At 36.5% G+C, this 23047-nt stretch overlaps 1 protein-coding gene across 2 annotated transcripts in view; it reads right to left on the reverse strand.

Annotated features, from left to right (window-relative positions):
* Fmn2 (formin 2) overlaps positions 1–23047 on the reverse strand; it is a 180398-nt gene that overhangs the window by 55844 nt on the left and 101507 nt on the right. For both annotated transcript variants that reach the window (XM_042674478.1, XM_042674477.1), the window contains 2 exons: positions 10099–10186; positions 6492–6553 (listed from right to left, as the gene is read on the reverse strand). In XM_042674478.1, coding sequence (XP_042530412.1) covers positions 6492–6553; positions 10099–10186 — 150 coding nt within the window. The remainder of the gene's footprint in view (positions 1–6491; positions 6554–10098; positions 10187–23047) is intronic.

Here is a 23047-nt window from a genome sequence, read left to right on the forward strand (position 1 = left end):
GCATAAGAACAGACCTCAGGACCAATGGAATAGAATTGAAAACCCAGAAATGAACCTACAGACCTATAGCCATCTAATCTTCGATAAGGGAGCTAAAACAATAGAATGGAAGAAAGACAACCTCTTCAGTAAATGGTGCTGGCAAAATTGGTTAACAACATGTAGAAAACTTAAGCTAGATCCGTATATATCACCCTGCACCAGAATCAACTCCAAATGGATCAAAGACCTTGAACTCAAAGCGGACACTCTGAAAACATTACAGGATGGAATAGGAGAAACCCTAGGTCTCCTTGGCTCAGGCCGAAATTTTCTGAATAGAGACCCGGAAACACAACAAATCAAAGAAAGGTTGGACAAATGGAATTGCATAAGGTTGCAGAGCTTCTGCAGGGCAAATGACATAGCTAGCAAGATCAATAGAAAGCCCACGGATTGGGAGAAGATCTTTACTAGCCATACAACGGACAAAGGTCTCATATCTAAAATATACTTGGAACTCAAAAAATTAAACCCCCCAACAACAAATCCTCAAAGAAACAACTGCCCAATAAATAAGTGGGCGAAAGACTTAAAGAGAAACTTCTCTGAAGAAGAAAGAAGGATGGCCAATAGACACATGAAGAAATGTTCAACATCCCTAGCCATAAAAGAAATGCAAATCAAAACAACATTGAGATATCACCTCACTCCAGTTAGAATGGCAAAAATCAAGAACTCTAACAACAGATGCTGGAGGGGATGTGGACAGAAAGGAACCTTACTTCATTGTTGGTGGGAATGTAAACTTGTTCAACCACTTTGGAAAGCAGTATGGAGGTTCCTCAAAAGACTTCACATAGAGCTCCCCTATGACCCAGCAATCCCACTTTTGGGCATTTACCCTAATGTTTACAAACAAGACCACACTAAAGCTACCAGCACAACTATGTTTATTGCAGCATTATTTACCATAGCTAAGATATGGAACCAACCCAGATGCCCCTCAGTAGATGAATGGATCAAGAAAATGTGGTATATATACACAATGGAATTCTATGCCTCCATCAGAAAGAATGACATTGCCCCATTTGTTAGGAAATGGAAAAACTTGGAAAAGATTATATTAAGTGAAGTAAGCCAGGCCCAAAGAAACGTAGGTCCCATGGTTTCCCTTATTTGTAATATCTAGTATATGTATGAGTCAAGCGGAAAAGGTCAGATAATGTGATGTCAGGAAAATGAACCCTTAGATGTGTATTTTAATGTTTTTTTTCTTTCATGCATGTGTTTCTAACACATTTATAAGATTATCTCTTTGTTGCTTTGTATGTCCCTCCCCCACAGTATAACCCCTGCTTTCACTATATTTGATGTCAGTATAACTTGTGGAGGAGATGGGGAAAAACCAGTTGTTTAAGGATACAGGTGGACCTGTTGCAACAATGAGAAGTACAAGTTGTCATGTCCAAAACGAGCTTTACAACGTTGGTGCGGGGGGGGGGGGGGGGGGGAGGAGAAGGATTGGGATAAGGGGGGGAGGGGGGAGGCTGGGAAGGGATGTGAAGGGTAAACAAAGGAGGAAGCTGCAATGCTTGGTAAGAAATGTACGCATTATCCTGCCCATGTAACTGTAACTCCTCTGTACAGTATGTTCACAAATAAAATTAAATTAAATTAAAAAAATAAAAAATAAAGATAAAAATGTTTGTTGCAGACCAGCTGGATAAAATGGTTGTGAGATCCTTGAATCTATAGACAAATAAAGACAATACCAATTTGAGAGCCTTGACAACCTGAACTCTCACAACAGCCTGTCTCAATTGATGAAGATGAAGAAAATTGTGTTTGTGATTATGAAGTCAAAAGGGCCAGATAGACTATCTGACCCAGGAGAACCCATTCTTGGGATATAAAGGCTCAGCTCTTTCCCAGGAATGGGAAGGGAATTTTTACTTTCTTATTACTTCTTTGGTTTCTGGTTTTCTTGCCATAGAAAAAATAACAAAAACAAATGTCTAACCCCATATGGAAAATATTATTCCACATTATTGCTGCATAATGGTAATATGATCCTGGTTTCATGTTCGTTGTGTTTATATTTAGATTCATATATAGCACAGAGCAGAATGGACTCAACTATGTTTCTATATGAAAGAAATTATTCTACACTTTAATACTTTAAAATATTATTTTTTTAAATTCTCACAATTCTCTCCTGGCCTGGAATTATATTCAAATTATCAGACAAATCTGCATGGACCTATACATTTAATCTACTCAGGTTTGGTAGTTGGTAGTGTGCTATTAAAAGTATTTGATGAGATTTAGGGGTAGAATTCCTGGTGTGAATGTTCTGGTGTACCACTAATTATATTGGATTGTACCAAGTTGCTTTTTGCTGATGTTCACTAGTTTATAATGTATAAATGCTACAGGTTTTTGTTCACAGGGTCGTCAATAACATGTGATAGCACCACACTTTGTTTTCCTTCTGGGAGCAAATCTGGGGTGTAGTAGGGTTTGGACTCAGGGCATTATGCTTCCTAGGCATCATGCGGTTCCTCTAGCACTTGAGCCATCACAATAGTTATATTAAATGTTAACAATTCAAATTTTCCAAGAAAAGAGAAATGATCACAACACACTCTGCATAAGAGATGCACTTCCAATACGAAACAGTTAAGTTGGAGGCTCATAAAGAAAAAATATAAACGATGTGACAAATCTGGAATGACTAATTTAATATCAGTTAAAATAATCTAGTACAGCTTGAAAATTAGGAGAGTCACATTAGTAGCTATTCATCGAACAGGGAATTAATACTCAGAATAATAAAGAACTCAAAACATTAAATGCCAAATAACAATCCATTCAACAAATAGCCAAAAATATCTTGAACGGAGAGTTCTCAAAATAAACAAATACATGAAGAACATGCTCAACATCTTGAGCCACTGGTGTAATGCAAATCACAAAGGGCAAACAAATGCAGCAGTGACACTCACTAGACACTATTTTGAAAATGAACTCTATAACTCGTGAGTGGGGATGAGAGGAAGGGGTAACATGGTTCAAAAAGAAATGCAGTCATTACCTGACTTGCATAACTGTAATCCCTCTGTATATTACCTTTACAATAACAATAAAAAGGGGAAAAAAACAAATTGAGATTTCATCTTCATCAAGTCTGAATGGTCATCATCAAGAACGAACAATGCTTCCTGCTTGGTTTATTGCTGGCTAATTAGAGATAGACTGTAGAGCACTGTTCTACCCAAGCTATATTTGAGGCTCAGTTCTATACATTTCTGCTTTTGGAATCGCTTACAGGTTTGATTCACCAGCACCCAGCAAAACAAATTATATTTTATGGTCATCATTCATTAAGGCAAAGCATCTAAAGCAGAAATAGTGATCCAGCTATTTTTACTATTCAATTATAAAATTCTTTCAGTTATATGAAAGCAAAGAAGAATGCTATAATCAGGTCACCATTTAACTAATTAGTTGGTAATAGACATGAGTATATTAACCATTATTTTCAGTCAGAATATAAAAATCCTACTAATGGGGAATTTACACATAAGTTGGAAGATAAAATGAATACATACACAGGGGAAATACAAAGTGAAAATCAGCAAGTGCCTGTTGCGGAACGGGGGCATGTAAAAATGTTTTGCAAGTTTCAACCACCTCCAACCACAAGATATTTTGAAGCACCTGGCAAATCTGAGCTGGAGTACAAGTATCAGATTATGATAATACTTCAGTATGCAATTCCTAATGTTAATTCTTGCACGGTTTAAAAGGATCAGCTTATTTGTATGAAATGCACACCCAAAAAATTGGACATCAAGATATCTTGACAGATATTTGCAAATAGAAATTTTATGGTATTGGGAATTAGAAGTGGTTATATTTTACATTTGCAACTTTGTTTCTTCTTTAAGATTATTTCAAAAGATAAAATTCAAGTTTTAAAATGACGATGATGTCTAGAAACAAAGGAGGATCATTTGTCATTTAACTTTGAAAATTACTCTTCTCCCCAACTTACTTATGGTTTCTGGAAACATAAGAATTTAAACTCTTTAATTGCAAGATCTTTAGACATTACTTACTTTAATTTGCATAGCACCTAAGCATAGTTGCACTGAATCCTTTTAGACTTAGAAAAACATAACTACTAATAAATGTTAAGTAAGTGCTATCCCTAGTTTAGCACATTCAAGTTTTATTTATATGTCTTAAGTTTTTAAAAAATATTTTATTAGTATCAATTAGATGTTGAAGAGGAGCCTACATTTTATTAAAATAAGAAAATGAGACCCTATATTCAATCTCCAGTACTGAACATAAATGAAAGCACAGTAGTCATTAATGGTCTACAAAACATTTGTACATCCATTTTGTGGTAACAGAAAGTTAACCTTGATATTATGATTCCTAAGAAGACCAAATTCTTATTTGAATGAAGAAAGTGACACTGAAGGAGAGAAACTAACTTGGTGAGGCCATGTATCTGCTTAACTGAGGTACGGAACTCAAAGAAGGTTCTAGCTTCGTTGTCCAACTTTCCACTACCTGTGCTGCCTAAGTTGAACCAGGAAGAGCTCTGTCCTTTATCCTCATGAGCGAGAAAGTTCTCCACTAAGAGCACACTCTTTAGAGCAAGATGTAAGCAAGAATCAACCTCAGCTTGAAGTTGTATGAATTTCTACCTCCATTTCATCTTTGAAGAACAGGAGTAATAATATACTTCTCACACATAAGCCATTAGCTTATAAGCACTGGTGTAGTCTGGGTATTAAGTGTTCCTCCAAAGGGCTCAAGTGTTCAGATCAAGTTGCCAGTGATGGCCTTTTGAGGGTTTCAATTTCATAAAAACTCAGTGCGTTATCTTTCTAGCAACTATTAGGCCTTGAGTTCAAAAGCTAGTACCTCCAAAAGAGAAAAAGAATTATGAAGTAAAGAATAAAGAAAACATACGAAGAAGTGATGTGAAAAAGCCAGGAAGGGAAGTAGGTGACTTATATCAAAGTTCTGAATCTGTGATGGAGCAAAGTTGTTAATTTCAGAGTTAGACCTGAATCTTAATCCACATTGCATCATGCAGTTAGCAGTCTGATCCCAAGGGAAATTAGATCACCCTTTCTAAGCGATATTTTTTCATTTGCTAAAATGAAGTAAACTTATCACTTTATGAGTTAATGTTGAGAAATAAACAAATTAACCTAATAAAATTGCTTATATTTAATGTGCAAAAAAAAAAGAACAAAAATCCAGTAGTATTTACCTAATAATCCCTATGTATCAGAATCATCTTAAATCTGGGTATTAGCAATATTGCTATAAATAAGAGATATTTCTATCCTCCTGACTTGTATTCTAATGGAGGTTGTCAGGAATTCATATAAGTTTTTCCTATATAAACATCTATTGCCCAAAATAGGCTTATGTAAATGGATATTAATGTTCTATGTACATATTAATGGAACAAATACTATTTGTAAACCACTATATAAAGAAAATGAAAAACAAACATGAACACATACAATCACTAACATTTGATCTAAAAAGGGAAAAAATTGTCATTTACAACAATAAAGTTGGAATTGGAAAATATTAAACTAGGTAAAATAAGCCACTACAGAAAACAAAACACCACATGGTTTGTTTTCTGTGTAATGTAAAACATTCAAATTGAAAGGACTAGCACAGAATGCAGAGAATAGGGAGATAATCATCATAGGCTATAATGCCTCAAGTAAACATATTAAATATTACTTTTTTGAAGATATATTCAAAGTGGAGTAAATATACTGGACATTGTAACTTGCTAAGAAATTAAATTTCCAATGTTCTCACTATCAAATATAAGTATTCAACACAATGGATATATAATTAGCTTGATTTAATTATTCCATGTTATATTTACAAGTCATAACATTAATTTGAACATCATGTGTGTGTATATGTATGTCTTTTTCAAGTATGTATATATATACATACTTTATATGCTTTATATATACACTTTATATATATATATACCATATATATAAAGTATATGTATCTATCTATCTATCTATTTATATATGCACACTTAAATAAAGACATACATTCTGAGTTTCTATAGTTACATCCAGAAATTTATATTTGGTCAAATCTCTTTACAGAGAGACACAAAATTATCCAAAATACTATTTTAAGTCACTGTATGTGAACTAGGGGAACAATCAACTCAACTCCCATGAATGCCTTTATTACTAATTCTAAGAGGAAACGAGAGTGGCTGTATAAGCAGCATCTTGTGAATCACATCCTGTAAATATTAGACCACAGATTTTCCTAATGTGCCCTCAGAAATATTGTAACCAAGCCCTACTTAGGGAAGTTTACTGCACCTGATTAGATTCCTTGGAGGATATTAGAAGAGTTTGCCTATGTGCACACATGCACAGGTGTTATATGTGAATCACACATTCACATAAATATCTTCCCTTACTTACATTCTCATAAAGAGCTTGAAGTGTCTCCAGGTCAACCACAGAATTGTCCAAGTTCACAACAGCTGTGAAGAAAGACGAAAGAATGTAAGTTGCCTTAAGCTAGCTGTGAAAAGGTGTTTGTCCATCTCTGCCAGCAATGCACACTCTAGACAGTATAGAGCTCTAACTTAAGTGCCCCTGCCTGCCCACTCTCTGGAGACCTTAAGGATTTCACAGGACAGGTGTCAAATGTCAAAGCTATGTCTTGCTCCACAAATACTATTTCCCAAGAATACCTACAGGTCAGAGATAAAGTTTAAGTTTAAGTTTTTCTTTCATAGTTAAGTTAAAGTTTAAGTTTGTCTTTCATAGTTCCAATAAAGACATTTGAAAAAAAAAACCCATTTACTCCCAGAAAAAAGAAAACAGGCAAATTATTTCTAAAAGTGGTATGTCTTAGTTTTATTTCATATTCCTGCAGATTTATCCAAAAAATTTTGACAATAGTTAAACATTCAACTTGAAAACTTGAGGAAATGATGCATTTTTGCAATAATTCCTTAAAGGATTACAATAAAGGAATATAATTGATAGGAATCAGTACACAATTATTCCCCAAAATCTATTCTTGAAATAGAAAACTACATAGTTATCCAAGGAAAAAGCCAAGTAGATAACTGAATTCCAGGAATATATTCTTTAAACTCGTTTTTTATGCCATGATATGTTCTTGTATTTTGAAGCAGGTGCATCATATTGCATGGTTTAGGGACAGGTTAGTCAAAAACATTAAACATTCATTTATTGTGTATGTATTAACTGGTAACCAGGTAGATTTGCCCAGTTGAATTTGTGTCAAGTAGCACTAAAGGATTTTCTTGTAGGATTAAAGCATTCCAGAAGAAAATTACAACTTGGAGAATCACAAATTGGATGTATTTATTTTGATAATTGAGACATTTGACCATATTTTCATCAAAGAGATAAAGAACACACTAGGTACTTTCTAATTGACCAAGGCAAAATCTCAAGAGGAAATAAAGAAAGAAAAGTGGTAATGGAAGGTCTGAAGGATGAGAAAGCTAACCAATGTGATTTTGCCTTTCTGGGAATGGATCCCAACTTCACCAGCCTTGTTCAGAGTAGAACATGCTGCTTCCATTCAAGCAATAAGGCAATATCTTAATGTGAAAAACACATATATGACCTATAAAAAATCTAAGTGTTTAAAATGCTTACCCTTTGGGCCATATTTAACAAACATAGCACAAACTGGTTAATGTTTCAAACTACTAAATCATACTACAGTTCTTACCATATTTGAAACGTTAATTTACAAGGATTTCATTTAAAAGGATTAACTAGTGACTGCCTTCCTGACACAACAAAATGATAGGCAAAGTCATGGATGGAAGCACCGCCTTTAGATGTACACACTCTTGTACTAAGTGATTGAAAACCCTTCTGATCATGGGAGTCATTTGCCAGGTGACTTCTACACTGCTCTAGTGACAGTGATACATGGATGGAGAGACTTTTGAAGGACATGCTCAGCATCAATTTGCTGTAAGGTTTCATCCTCATACACAGCAGGGAAGGTGCACATAATACAACAATTTCAGTTCCAGTAAAGCTCAAAAAGTACACAATTACCCTTTCCTTCCATCCTGCCTTGGAAAACAAATGATTACTCCTGTAAATCTTCCCCATATAAGTCTTTACTTTTGAGTATCTTCAGGGTTTTTTTTCCCCACTTTTTCTTGCCTGCAATATCATGTGCCTACAAATATCTTAATAAATGGTCATATGCTTCTCTTAATGAAGTCCTCAAAACATCCCGATCCATGACACTTTCTTTTGATTTGGCTCAGTACAGCATGCATGAGAGGCTGAGAGAGTGCACAGAGACAGATAGGAGTTTCCGGTAAGAGACAAAGATAACACATGTAAAATGGGAAAGATGGCAGTTGATGAGGTGCCATATTGTGTGCATTTGTGTGTGTGTGTGTGTGTGTGTGTGTGTGTGTGTGTGTGAACTGTGTATGTGTGACTGAGTGATATGGATAGTGGCAACGCTGTTCCTTAGCAAGGATCCAATAAATATTCAGCATCACACTCACACACACACCACACACACACACACACACACACACAATTCATAAATGTTGGAGAGATTCAAAGGGACTCCATTCATCACTTCTCATCCTAAGAGGATAAGGTTTACACCTCATTCTGCATGATCAACCAATGACTGCCATTCACACCTTGTGACTGATCCCCTTGCATGTTAAGCAAGCAACTTTTCAATGAACTCTCTGGCTGCACCACAGACAGACATGTCAGGCAGGCTCCTTGATTCATACGGTTCTCATTATTAGCTCAGCCCAAGTTGAATATTTGACTGAAGGAAAAGACCATATCATTGCTTTCAGATTTCATTCTGTGACTTAACTGGGCTACATCTGCCAGCTTTTGCAAAGCAAGTCCTTGTTGGCGCCAGGCTTGGCCTTCTCTCCTATGACTATTACCCCAAATGTTTCAGTTTGAGGAAGTCTCCTCGCCATCAAAACAATTTAATCAAAATGTAAATTGTGATTAAGACTTACTCATCGATTGACAGAGCATACCATGCTGGGGCTATTTATGAATAATTCCACACAATGTATTAGGCCTAAAAATAGAGTCCATATTCATAAATGGGGAAACTAGAAAGCCAGTTAAATGTTGTCAGGTCTATACTTGAAACTACATTCTTTTAACAGGTAAACTGGCATTCCATTGAATAAAACAATCTGCTTTAAATCTATTCTAAGGCTTTGGGCAGCATAAAAGACATTGAGAATATTTTTGTATCATTCCTGTATTCACCTTTAGGTAATATCTCTCAGCATAAATGTGAAAGACATCTATGGAATAGAAACTCCTATTCAGAATAGGACAGAATTTAAACATTAAAATATAGAATCAAATGTCATTTTAAAAAATAGTACAAATCATCCTAATTCTAACAGTAGAAAACACTTTATAATCCTGTTTAAAATGTAAGCTAAGGATGGACATGGTGGTATATGACTATAAATCTGGGAACCTGGAAGGAAAATACTGGGAATGTGAAGGTTTGAGGTCAGCAGCGCAAAAAAGTTAGGAGATTCTGTCTGAAAAATCACCTTAAGCATAGTCCAATGTGCCTGTCATCAGAGCTGCATGGCAGCTATGGAAGGGAAGTTCATGGTCCAGGGACAGTCATAGGCCAGAAGCGTGAGGCTTCATCACCCACAGTGCTGGCAGCACAGCCCAGGTGGAGCTGTGCTTGAATAACCTCTACAAGTATGAGGAACAAATTCCTGTAGTTTAAAAGCCACTCAGTCAATGGCTTTTTATTTTGACAGAATGATAGAATACTAATGTCCATGACAATCAGGCCCTTTGCACTGCATTGGTAGAACTGAAAAGCCAAATAAATAGTAATTTTCCAAAAATAACCATGGCAGAAAACCTGGACGCACTTAAAGAAAATACACTATTCTCACTAGACACAGTTAAGTTCAAAATGAATTTACCATCAAACCTCATATTCTTCCACTTAGCTTTTATTATTCAAAAGGGGGAGTTTTGTTCTAATACTCACCATGCTGTATGTCTTTCATATCTAAATGAAGACTGGACATTAAAATTCCAACTGCTTGTGATCTTTTATTGCTTAATAACTTGACAACCTGCTCAAGAAAGAAAAAAAAAGGAGAAAGTTTTAATCTGATAACTGTGTATTCATCCTAAAAGGAAAGTAAGTAAAGAGAAAATAATGTGTCATTCCTTCAAATATTCCAAATATTCTTGCTCATGTTTGAAGAGGGCTCTGGAGCTTTATATAATGAATTTCAAAAATCCACAAATCTTCTGGGCTCTGGTGGCTCATGCTTATAATCCTAGCTACTTAGAAGGCTGAGATCTGAGAATTGCTGTTCAAAGCTTCCTGGGTCAGGAGAGTCCTTAAGACTCTTATCTCCGATTAATTAAGCACAAAACTGGAGGTGGAGCTGTGACTCAAAGCTTAGGGACAGCACCCAGGCCCTGAATACAAGGCCCAGTACAGACACACAGACACACACACAGACAGACACACAGACAGACACACACACATGCACACACACACACACACACACACACTCACACACTCACACACACACATCCACCAATCCCCTCCTTTGTATTCAACACCAGCCTTTAAGTCATATTCTTTGCTAGGCTTATAAGGGCCTGACTGATTTCTTACAGAAATCAGACTGTTTTCTGAAATAACAATTAAAAACTGGATTATTCAGAGCCTGAAATTTAAAGTGCTTGTCTCTTAACATGAGGCTTTGAAGAACTGGTCAAGTGGAAGGCAAAATAACAGCATGGGTGCAGAGAATTGGCCAGACCAGATCAGTTCTTCCAGGAAGTAGAAAATGTGCTTTTATCTGGATCATTGAGAAGGCTTGCTATTATGCTGGCAGTTCTTTTCTTTCTGCATTTGACCCAGGTTTTGTGGAGAAATTTTCATTGAAGAGAAGAACAGAAATATGCAAACTGGAGGGAAAACATGGGCTTAGTCTCGTCTGGCTATACAAAGAGTCAGGAAGAAGAGTGAAGGCATACACCCCTGAGAAGCTTGTCGTAAACTGGAGTGGACAAACTGCTACAGAACAGAAATGCCCAGGGCTGGGAAGGTGGCTCAGTGGTAGAGTGCTTGCCTTGCATGCATGAGGCCCTGGGTTTGATTCCTCAGCACCACATAAGCAAAAAGAAAAAAGCCGGAAGTGGCACTGTGGCTCAAGTGGTAGAGCGCTAGCCTTGAGCTGAGGAGCTGAGGGACAGCGCCCAGGACCAGAGTTCAGGCCCCAGGACCGGACCCAAAAAAAAAAAAAAACAGAACAGAAATGTCCAAACCACATGTTCCAGAGAATTTAAAAACAAAAGCAAAAAAAAAAAAAAAACAACAAGAAAACAAACCCACCAATTTTGTTTAGGAAATTCTTATCTCAAGTCCCCATCCATGAGGGCCACCAATTTGTATTTACTCTTCTGTTTTCAATCTGCTTAGAAAAATGTTGAAGGAAAAAAAACAGGAAAAAGTAATTCTGGTCAAATTACCAGAAATGACTAGCTGGTTTAACAGCTATCAACTTTGATTTCCCTGTCTTCCTTTTTGGTTTAAGTTTGCTCAGTCAGAAAACTAATGAAGTAATTGTACTCAAAATCACACAAGGTCACAAAGTAAAATAATACTCTCAAAGTAATAATAGCCTTCTCAGTTCCCTGGCAGGAATAAGAATGGCAAATAGCAATAAAATAGCAATAACAACAACAAAGCTCTTGCAGAAGAATTGACCATAAAACCTCCCAGTCATTTCTGAATCCTCCCATGGTAAGGGACAAAACCAGCTGTTTAGGTGGTATATCTCTATAATCCCAGTGGTTGTGTGTGCTTCTAGTCCAGCACCAGTGGCAGAGATGGAGGTTTGAGACTGGCCCTAGGGAAAAGGAAGTTACCAAGATCCCATCTCAAGCAACAAGCTGGGTGTGGTGATGGAACATTCCTGTCACTCTAGCACTTAAGAGGCATAAATAGGAGGATCCTGGTCCTAGATTAGACCAAGACAAAAATACAAGGCCACATTTGAAACATAACTAAAGCCGCCAGGCACGAAGCTAAAAACAATAGAGTTTTACACAGCAAATGTGAAGTACTGAGTTCACATTCTAGTGCTAAAAAAATAAATAAATAAAAGTAAGAGACAGACCCTCATTAGAGGCACTTATTTCTTACAGGAAGAAGAATATGACACAAGCTTATAAGTTTTTATTCTAAATCTGGCCTGTAAGCATCTTATTAAATTTCACTCTGAAAAATAGTTTAACACTTGAATGTACATCAACTATTTCAACAAACTGGTTCTAGCAATAGCACTGCCTTCTTTTGAGCTGGAAAAATAGACAATAAGTATCAGAAAAACAGAAGACACATCTCTTGTACACATCGAGATTGATAGGAAGGCAGTCGAGTTGTGTCTCTACGTCTGTTTTTACTGAGGTTTCCCGTTATGCTTTGCACTTTTAATGTACTGGCACACTGGAATTTGGCTTCTCATGGAGCTGACACGTTAAGCACACCCTCAAAGTAAAAGCATTTCTTCCAGGCTCCTGCTAGAACTTCTCAGTTCTTGTGAGGGTAATTCATTCTGCTTTACCTTCTTCAGTGTGTCCTGAACTCCTGCCCTCTGCACCTTTCTCTCTCTCTTTACTGTAAGATCTATAGTTACTTCCATATAATTACTTCTATAATTACTACCTATACCTTCAACCCAGCAAGTTCCTATTTTCCTAAAATGTATCTCAACTTCAATTACCCACAGAAGTGTCTGAACACCAAGTTCTTAGTCTTAGACCCAATCCCCCAGCCAGCTTCTCATCTTCTAGTCCATGTATTGAATAAGTGTACCCATTCTCCATCCATCCACTAAAGCCAACATCATCAAAGCCAGTCTGGACTCATTTCACTTCTTCATCTGCTTCTCTAGTCTGGAATCACTTCACATCCATGATAACACATCTCTATCTTTGGAACCTACCCTATCCCATAAATGGCAGTGTGTATCTGTACATGGTATCATGCATAGATCCATGCAAAAGATTAATGATTGGTGTCTCAAAATCTAGTGTTTCTAAAACTATACTCCTTATACCAGAAGATCAAACTGGAAAATTTAAATTTTAAGTCTCTGGGCCCTACCACAAAGGAGTTCATCAGGAAGAAGAATAATCAAATCACATTTTAAAAGGCTTCCATGGGTCAAGTTTCATTCATCCCCATCCATTCTTCAAACATATCCACGCATCTGCTCCTAAAATGTTGGCATTTGCATGTTGTTTCTTGACTTTTAACCTATACTTTTTGAACTTGAGTAACTCTTGTTTAACAGTCATTTTTTTCTTTCTTTTTTTAGTTTAATACTTTCTTTCCTAACCAAGAATTTTATGGACTTTCACTTCCCTCGACTTTTAGTTTTTTGGGTTTTGTTGGTGGTGGTGTGTTTTAACCCAAGGGGCTCTTACGAACCAGACATAGCTACTATCTGAACCACTCCTCTACTTTCAGAAGCCCTTCTTTAAACTTGAAAACACCATTCCAAACTTGCACAAGGTTTGGGAGGATTTGTGTATTTGTTTTTGGTTTTCTATTATTATTATTATTATTATTAGTTTTAGTGCGGAGGCCTGAACACATGCAGGCACACATTTTACTATGGTTTTACACTTCTGGCCCTTGGGTTTCTTATTAAATGAAGGTTCTTGTTCTTCATCCTAAAAAGTCAATTTTTCCTAGAGTAGTGACTTAGATTACATCTTTTTAGAAATGCCACAGATGATGCTGATATAGGTTTTTGAACCTCTGAAAATATGCAAATGGTAGTTGGGCTGTAGCTTTAGTACTACACTCAAAAACTGCAAGATAGTTTTCAGTAAATGCAGATCCTGAGGGAAATATTGTTTCAGTATCACATCAAAACATAACAGAAGGAAAATAAATTGTATTTCTTAAGTAAACAAAGTTGTATTTAAATAATTACTTAGTGGACCAATAATAGTAAATGTTGCTAACTCAGGGAGTTTTATTTTATTATTTATTTAGTCAGTTATGGAGCTTGAACTCAGGGCCTAAGCACTGTCTCTGAGCTCTATGTCTGGTTTTTGAGTGGTTAATTGGACTTAAGAGTCTCATGGTCAAGCTGGGCTGGTTTGAAACTGCTATACCTAAATCTCCGCAACCTGAGTAGCTAGGATTGCAGGCATGAGCCACCAGAACCCAGCCTCAAGAAATTTTCTGAAGTATGAATTTTATATATATCATGTTGGATATTTGCTCACAGGATTCAACACTAGATATCCAGTGGGGATAATTTGAAGTATCTTGCAATTTCTTTCAATCTACTATACTCATGTACTGAAAAAAGGAGCTAAATAATATGCTCACAATCTAAATGCAGTTGTAATAAGTTTTACACTCTGATTTCATGTTATACAGCAAACTGCTCTCTTTTGAAACAGTATGTCAGGGTCTTGCTGGAAACTGGATATTAGATTAGAGGGATAAATGGTCTGATCCAATAAGGTAAACTTGTCTCTGAACAGGGTAAATAAGAGTCAACTTCCAAGATTAGATAAAGAGGAATTCCAGAGCAGAATTCTAGAATGTTAGAATGGCTACTTCACTTACAGATAGGGAGCACAAAGCAGCTTATCAATGGTATGTGATACACTGGAGAATACTGTCAATTCAGAAACAGTAAAATCAAACTCAGCAAAGGACTTAGGAATGGAGGGAAATGAAAACAGACCATTACTCATATCTTAATTCCCAATTATTGGACCTATATAGGAATGGGAAACCTATTATCTTCCTGTAAAAGCACTTACGTATCTTAAGACAAGAATCTGCCTGTGCGTCCTCATTTCCCTATCTTCAGAATACAGTTAATAATTCACCGATAATACTCGCACAATTTGAGATGCACAGAGCGACATATAGAATATTTTTAAAGAATAATATATCTTACAAACACTAGGTATTGGTGTTATATGTTGTAATCCAACTGCTAGAAGCTTTGTATATTATTTATATTCAAATGTGAAAAACAGAAGTAATATAAAGTCACAAGCATAAATACCTAGAATAAAGAGAACTACCTATACTCTAGCTAATTCCTTCCCTCTTGGGAATGTACAAAGTGTTATTTTTTTAAGCATTCTTTAAACATACATTTGAATACTACAATTCTCATTTAGATTCCATTTTCTAATTTTGAAAATTGAACTTTGTCCGTGTATGTGCACGCGCTTGTGATGTATGTGTGTGTGTGTGTGTGTGTGTGTGTGTGTGTGTGTACTGTAGCTTGAACTCAGGGCCTGGATGCTTCCCCTTAGCTTTCTTGCTCAAGGTTAGCACTCTACCACTTGAGCCACAGCTCCACTTCTAGATTTATGATAGATTTTTTTCCTGCCCAGGCTAGATTTGAACCTAGATCCTCAAATCTTAGCCTCCTGAGTAGTTAATATTACAGCTACTAATCGCAGGCTTCATCTGTCAATTTTTGAATCAGTGGAAATCTGAAACTAATAAGCAGCTTTCTCTGAATGACCTCACACAATGGTCCACCAAACAGTAAACATCTTAAATCTTGGCTCGGCTACACTTGAAAGAAGGAGCTTTGAACATGCTTTGGACCATGCAGCATCCAGAGGCCTAAAGTTTTGTTATTTGCTTGCACAGATTTGAATTAAGATGCACAACAGAATGTCGTTCCACACAGACATCAGGAAGTACTCCTCACACCCTGTAGGTAAGAGGACATCTTGACACTGACCTAGCCCAAGAGTGATACTTTCATATTACCTGGTTGACCTCAAAGTTCTACTTTCATAATGTAGGAAGAATCTGTACAGCTAAAATGAAATTGGACACGTCTTAGAGTCAAAATCTAAAAATGTTCCTTGAAAAGAAAGCACTCTACATGATCAAGAATTCCCTACTCCTTAACTTAGTTCTCTGGACATGACATAAAGAACCCAGCTTTGCTTGTCACCTCTCTGAATCTCAACCAACCTCAGAAGACTGACCAGAAACTGGAATAAGGTTCCCCACAAGAGCCTCTCTGACCTCTTATAGCCTGGGACTCTCGTACTGGATGTTCTTGATATACATTTTATACTTCAATTTAGAGAGCTGGATGTCTTTTTTCTCCACCACCTCCTCCTCCTCCTGCTCCTCTTCCTCCTCCTCCTCCACCACCACCACCTTTTTCTTCTCCTCCTCCTCCTTCTCCTCCTTTTTCTTCTCTGTCTTCTTTCTTTCTTCTTCGTCTTCTTTCTTCTTCTTGTTCTTCTTCCTCTTCTTCCTCTTCTAATCCTTCTTCTCCTCCAACATCTCCTCCTCTTGCTTCTTCTCCTTTCTTCTTCTTCTTCCTCCTTATCTTCCTTCTTCTTCCTTTTCTTCTTCTTCCTCCCCCCTTTCTCCCCCTCCACCTCCTTCTCTTCCTTCATTTTGAAGGACTAGATGCAAAAATTCCTCAACTGAGTAGTGTAATTGCTTCTGTATGGCTTCTGATTTCACTTCCAATTGTCCCATGATGCTAATGCTGATCTCGTTCCTTCCACATCCCAGGATGTATAACACTAAATGTAAGCAACAACTACACATATGCTAGGCTACCGCTTATACCTCCAGCAACAAATGTTTTCAGGAAAATTGAAAAAAATGATAATCAAATATCTATAAAATATAGATATCAGCATCTTATTTTGTTTGTCAGTATTCTATCAAAGAAACATGTTAATTATCACAAGTAAATGACATAGATAAGGGAGAAAGGTTATTGATAAATAAAAAAGGAATAAAAGGCTAACATTGAGACCATTCCTTCTTCTGCTGTCACTATTTTTCAGCAACTGGGCATTGAGGAAAGACTAGTGAGCAATCAATAAAAGGTTTTCTCTGATTCATCTTGTCACTATAAAACCCAATGACTTAGGTACTGTTAGGGTAGATATTTTACAGTTTGCCTGCTTCAATGACATACATTCACCACACGGAACTGGGGTGGTTTGACTCAAGAGTGTCTTTATTCTTACTTTTGGTGGTTTTTTAAATTAGGGCTTCAAGTTTGTTAGGCAAAGGATTCAAAGTTAGCATATAGTGGACACACCTATACATCTATTTGACAGCACTATTCATAAAAGCCAAGCTATGGAAGCAACCTAGATGCTCACGAATACATAAAAGGATGTTTTTAATGTGATGCATCTACACAATGGAGTTTTACACAGCCATTAATAGGAATAAATTATGCCATGTGAGGAGAAATGGATAGAACTAGAAATCATAATGGTAAGCAAATTAAGCTAGACTCAGAAAGACAAAGTATTTTAAGGAAGAAGAAAACAAAAACTTGAAAGTAGAAGTAGAAACAAGAAGAAACAAGAAGGCAATCACTGGTATGGGGCATGGGGAATGAATGTGGATGATGGTGAGAGTAAATGTATACATGCAGAGAAATATAATTCTGTACCACAGTTCCCTGGGAGTGGAGAAAACATGCCACCATAGTTTAAGACCTCATAAATAATCTGTCTGTATAGTAGACATGAATTATCTAAGGTATTAACATATTATAGTCACTTAAAAATTAAAATACATTAATCACCAGGAGTGACTAATGAAGAACAAGACTTTCTGGGTGGGATTCTTTCTTCCTAGCCAACTTTGATATTGGGATAAGGAAAGGAAAGCAGAGACGGTTCTTTAATGTCAAAGTATTTGTTGAGTTCTATTATCTGGTAACAGGACAAGTTTAATTAAGGTGGAGGTCCTTCACAGACACAAAATGGCATAATAAATCAAAACCTAATGTAAATGAAGAGAGAGCCAGACAGAGAGACAGAAACCAAGACAGCTAGACATAGGTAAATATATCATGGCAGATTTTACTTCATGCCAGGTTGATACTTTTACCTAGCCATGCCTCTGGTACAATGAAAATGATAAAACACTGTTGTTTAATATGTGTTTAAGGGTCAGGAAAGAGGCATCCTTGTTATATTCTAACATTTCCAGCTTCTTTAGTATCCTATCATTTACACTGCTTTTGAACAGAAACCCAAAAGCTAGATAGAGGTATGAAAGAAAATAATTTACTTAAACTTGCTTGCTGGAAACATGACTGGAAACATAAGATCAGGAGCAAGCTTCTAGATTGCGGAATAACACCGAGTTTCCTCATGAGGACAACCAGGAATATGGAAGTTGTCCTCATAGAGTTCAACATGCTTTTCTAATAAGAACCAATATGTGAAGAGTTAATCTACACAGATCTTGTTTCTTGTTTATTTTTTGTGATTACGGGTGTGCTTTGCGTGTCTTCTTAATCAGAAGTCAGGTAAGTACTGTCTAATATTATAATCATGGCAAGCAGGAATATATGTGTTATTCGCAGGAATGAAAGAGACATGCAACTCAATCTGGATTTGGACTCCGAGCAGCAAGTCAGCATCTTCACACACAATGCTCTGGTGCACTCACCCTTCCAGGGCCTCTTTCCCTTTCTTCTACACTGGGTTTTCCCTTTTCTGGAAGATCTCTACACCCTTGACATCTTCTCCAACAGAAGTTCTGCCCAGTGTGTAACATTTCCTTGGCCCTTCTCACCTTTTTCTCCTCTTTTCAGGGGTCATCGGGAAGAAGGTGAGAATCATGGCGAGGGTAGGGGGAAGAGTGTCACCTGAGGAGGTTGTCAATGCAAACATATTCAATAATTTATTCATTTCCTTCATTGCCTTTTTTTCCCCCGCTTCATCCCTCTAGAAAAAAAAAACACACCTGATGCTAAGGGTGGAAGGAAAGTCTGACTGCAATGGGTAAAAAAGAATGAACTGAATACCACTGGTCTCTAAGAATTCAGATGGCATTATCAGTACAAAGGTTCAAAACAAAAATGAATCCATGACCAGAAGGAATTCTATCTACATCTTTGCTTCAGATAAGAAGCTGACTCAAGCTGACCACATAGCTTAACTTAATTACAGAATTTATATGTTCCTTGATAATCCGTACTGGCAATAGATGTTACAAATCGATTTCATAGTTTGTACATCACTAGTATGGCTCACCGGATTTAGAGAGTTGGAAAGGAGCTTAATGTGCAATGTTTGAGATTTGCTTCTAAGACCTACCCAAAGTGGGGACATATTAGTCTTGTGTTAGCACTAATTAGTAAGGGTATGGATCCTATTTCTGCTGAAAATACTTTGAGATTTTACAATACTGTGACATCTTAAAATGTCAACTATGCTGTAAATCTTAGTATGAGTCTTTACAACAATGTTACTCCCTCCAAATAATTTTGTGGCACTTAGTATGAGTCTTTACAACAATGTTACTCCCTCCAAATAATTTTGTGGCATTAGATTTAAAAACAAAATCAAAAGAATCTTAACAAGAGACATGTTTACACCATTGTGAAGAAGGAAATCCTAAAAATACTCAGACACAGTTGTCTTCCACGAACTTTACCTGATTAAATGCTTGTTAAAATTAATAAGGAAATTTTAAAAGTGTGAGGAACACATAAAGGAATAAAATTTACAACAGTTTACCTTTAAAGAGACAATACTGATGTGAGTGAATATGAGAAAAAATGAAAGTGAAATAAATATATGAGCCGAACCTCAAAGCCACAGTAAGATGAGTAAGGAAGAATGTGATACTAACAGATTCCATCCAATCCTGAATGGCCCAATAGAGAAAATGTATAGCAGCCTATGACGAGGAAAGAATGGAATAGCGGTTACTAAAGCAAGACAGTAAAAATCCGTGGGACCATGACAAACTCTAAGAATGATGACCATGATGTACTAACTTAGATGAAGAAAAATAAAGGGGAAACTAAACACAACAAATTACTGCTTGCTATGAGTAATACATCACATATCTCTAGAATTTTACAAGGCAATACTGACTACCTTGTATGAAATGCTGATTATAACTTAAGATAGGATATAGAAAAACAATACAGATTATTTATCAATTTGAAATTTTAAGCAGAGTTAAGAGATCTGTGTTCATTTTTCTTAGAAACACAGTATGTTGCCATAGCCTGGATTTAAACCCCTTATAGTATTTTTAAAACTAGAACATTTTTCTGGGCACGAATCTGTAACCTAGGTACTCAAGAGGCTGAGATTCAGAGGATCACAGTTTGAGGCTAGGATGGGCAGAAAACTCAGCAAGACCCTACATCCAAAATAAAACTCAAGGATGAAGGCATGGCCCAAATGCTAGAAAACCAGCTAAACTGAGCAAGCAGGTGCAAAGCTCTGAATTCAAATCCCAGTGCCAGAAAATTTATTTCTTATAATTAGAAATCAGCCACTAATTTGTCTTTAAATATTTTTCTATGTTAATTGTTTTTTACTGTATCATACATGTTATTACTAGTGTCCTTTCTACTCGGGACATCATCATGCCCCATCTCTTTAGTATTCCTTGAAAGAGATGTTAGTGACAAAATCACTCATGTATTAGTTAGAAACATCTTTGTCTCTATTTTTTAATTGTTTTCCTGTATATCAGATTTGCTGATTGCTTTGACTTTCAAGCATTTTCAGTGTTACAGGCCAGCTGTTAGTGGGGTAAGAGTGTGCTGTTACTGTTACTTTTATTGCTACTATTATTTGTATGTTTTAGAAGTTTTTTTGTCTGTGATGAATGCTTTTCTTCTCACTGCTTTCAGGATTCTTTTAAGCTTAGCTTTTCCATGATTTGACTATAACGCATTAGGATATGGGACTCTGGGTTTATCTACATTAACTCCGTTGAACTTCTTGGATATGCTAATGGTTTTTTATGTTTGGTCAGTCATGCTAATGATTTTTTGTTGATTATCTTTGGTCAGTCATGGGGCTTGAACTCCGGGTCTGGGGGCTGTCCCTGAGCTCTTCAGCTCAAGGAGAGTGAGCTACCACTAGAGCCACAGCACCACTTGCCAGTTTTCTGGTGGTTTATTGGAGATAAGAATCTCACAGACTTTCCTGTCCAGGCTGGCTTTGAACTGTGATCCTCAGATCTCAGCCTCCTTAGAAGTAAGGATTATAGGCATGAGCCACCAGCACCTGACTTGCTAATGATTTTCCAAAGGAAGATTTAAATCATATTATTTGGCTTTAAATATTTTCCCTAACCATTTTTCTCCTCTCCTGATTCATTTTATATATGTGGGAACATATTCCACTTTTTATGAGAATATTATTTTGCTAGTCTTTATTCTCTGTTCTTGATTTGAACAGCTATATCTTCAAGTCTGCAGAATGTTTCTGTCACCACAAATTATTTTCAATTTTTATTAATGTCTACTAATTGTAGAGGTTTTATTGTTATATTCCACGCATGTATCAACATATTTTAATAAAAATCAGGCTCCTCCTTCATTACTCTGGCTTATTCCATATGCTCATTTTTAAAGCAATTTAAGCACTCTTATTATTCCATTTTCATATGTGTGTAAAGTAGCTTGGTCATATTAATGATCCTTTTGCTCTCTCCTTTTTGTCCTCCCTACCTTACTGATTGTCGCTCCCAAGTAGGCCCTGTGTTCCTCTCTCATCACTGGTGTTTAGTGTACATTCTGCATACAAGAGAGAACATGCAATATTTGTCTTGTACAGCCTGGCATATTGGGATTCATATGACCTTTTCCTGAAAAAGACATAATTTTACCAATCTGGTGTAATAATACTGAATTATTTAATATTATAATTTCATATTAACTAATGTTATAGTATTACATGCACACATTTTCTTTATCCATTAATTTGTTGATGCCACCCACACTGATTCCATTGTTTGGCTATTGTGAATAGTGCTGCTATAAACATGTGGGCTCAGGTGTCTGAATTGCACATTGACTTACATTCCTTTGAATACATTCTGAGGAGAAGATTTTGAAGGACAATAGGGTAGTGATTCCATATTTATTTTGTAGAGGAGCCGCTATACTGATTTTCCTTACTGGTTGCACTAATTTATGTTCCCAGAGTCAGAGTATGAGGATTCCTTTTTCCTACATCCTCATGAAACTTCTGTTAAAATTATTAATGACTGCCATTCTGACTGGGTAAGACAGAAGCTCTATTTCATTTTGGTTTAAATTTCCTTCATAGCTAAGGACATGAATTTACTGATCGTTCATACTTCTTGAGAAATTTGTCTATTCAATTAATTTCCCATTTATTAATTTGGATTTAGTCTTTAGTACGAAATTGGATTTGGTCTGGGAAATCTAGATATTAATCTTTTATCTAATATGTAACTGGCAAAAACATTCTCCCTATATATCTCAGCTATATCTTCATTCCAGTAACTGTGAAAAAGCTTTTAAACTGGATTCAATCCATTTTTCAGGTATTGCTATTGTCCAAATAACTGAAATTTTTGCCAGTTGTAGAACTTGAACGAGGGGCCTGAGCACTGTCTCTGAGTTCTTCTCAAAGCTATCACTGCAACATTTTGAGCCATAGCACGGTTTTCTGGTTGTTAATTGAAGATGTTTCATGGATTTTTCTTTCCTCAGGCTGGCTTTGAACCATGATTCTCAGATCTCAGCTTCCTGAGTAGCTAGGATTACAGGCATGAGCCTACAGTGCCTGGCTTGAAGTCTTAACTCAGAATGGTTTAATCGATGACTATATGTTGCAGTATTTATGTTTGTGATAATAGTTTTGAAGTTTTGAGCCTTATATTGAGATCTTTGATCCATTTTAATTAATTTTGTACAGGTTAAGATAGAGATCTACTCTCAGTCTTCTGTATGTGTATAGCCAGTTTTCCAGTGACATTTGTTAAGGAAGCTGTGCTCCTTCTCTTTCTATTTTATGGACTCATTTGGTGACAATTGGTCCTAGTTCTTCATTTAAAGTCTGATAGAATTCAGCATAAGTCCATTCAGTTCTAGGCTTTTTGGTTTAGGTGTTGTACATTCTCTTATTTC

This window comes from Dipodomys spectabilis, unplaced genomic scaffold, assembly GCF_019054845.1.
Source record: "Dipodomys spectabilis isolate Male_0828 unplaced genomic scaffold, ASM1905484v1 ptg000019l, whole genome shotgun sequence".
Taxonomy (NCBI): domain Eukaryota; kingdom Metazoa; phylum Chordata; class Mammalia; order Rodentia; family Heteromyidae; genus Dipodomys; species Dipodomys spectabilis.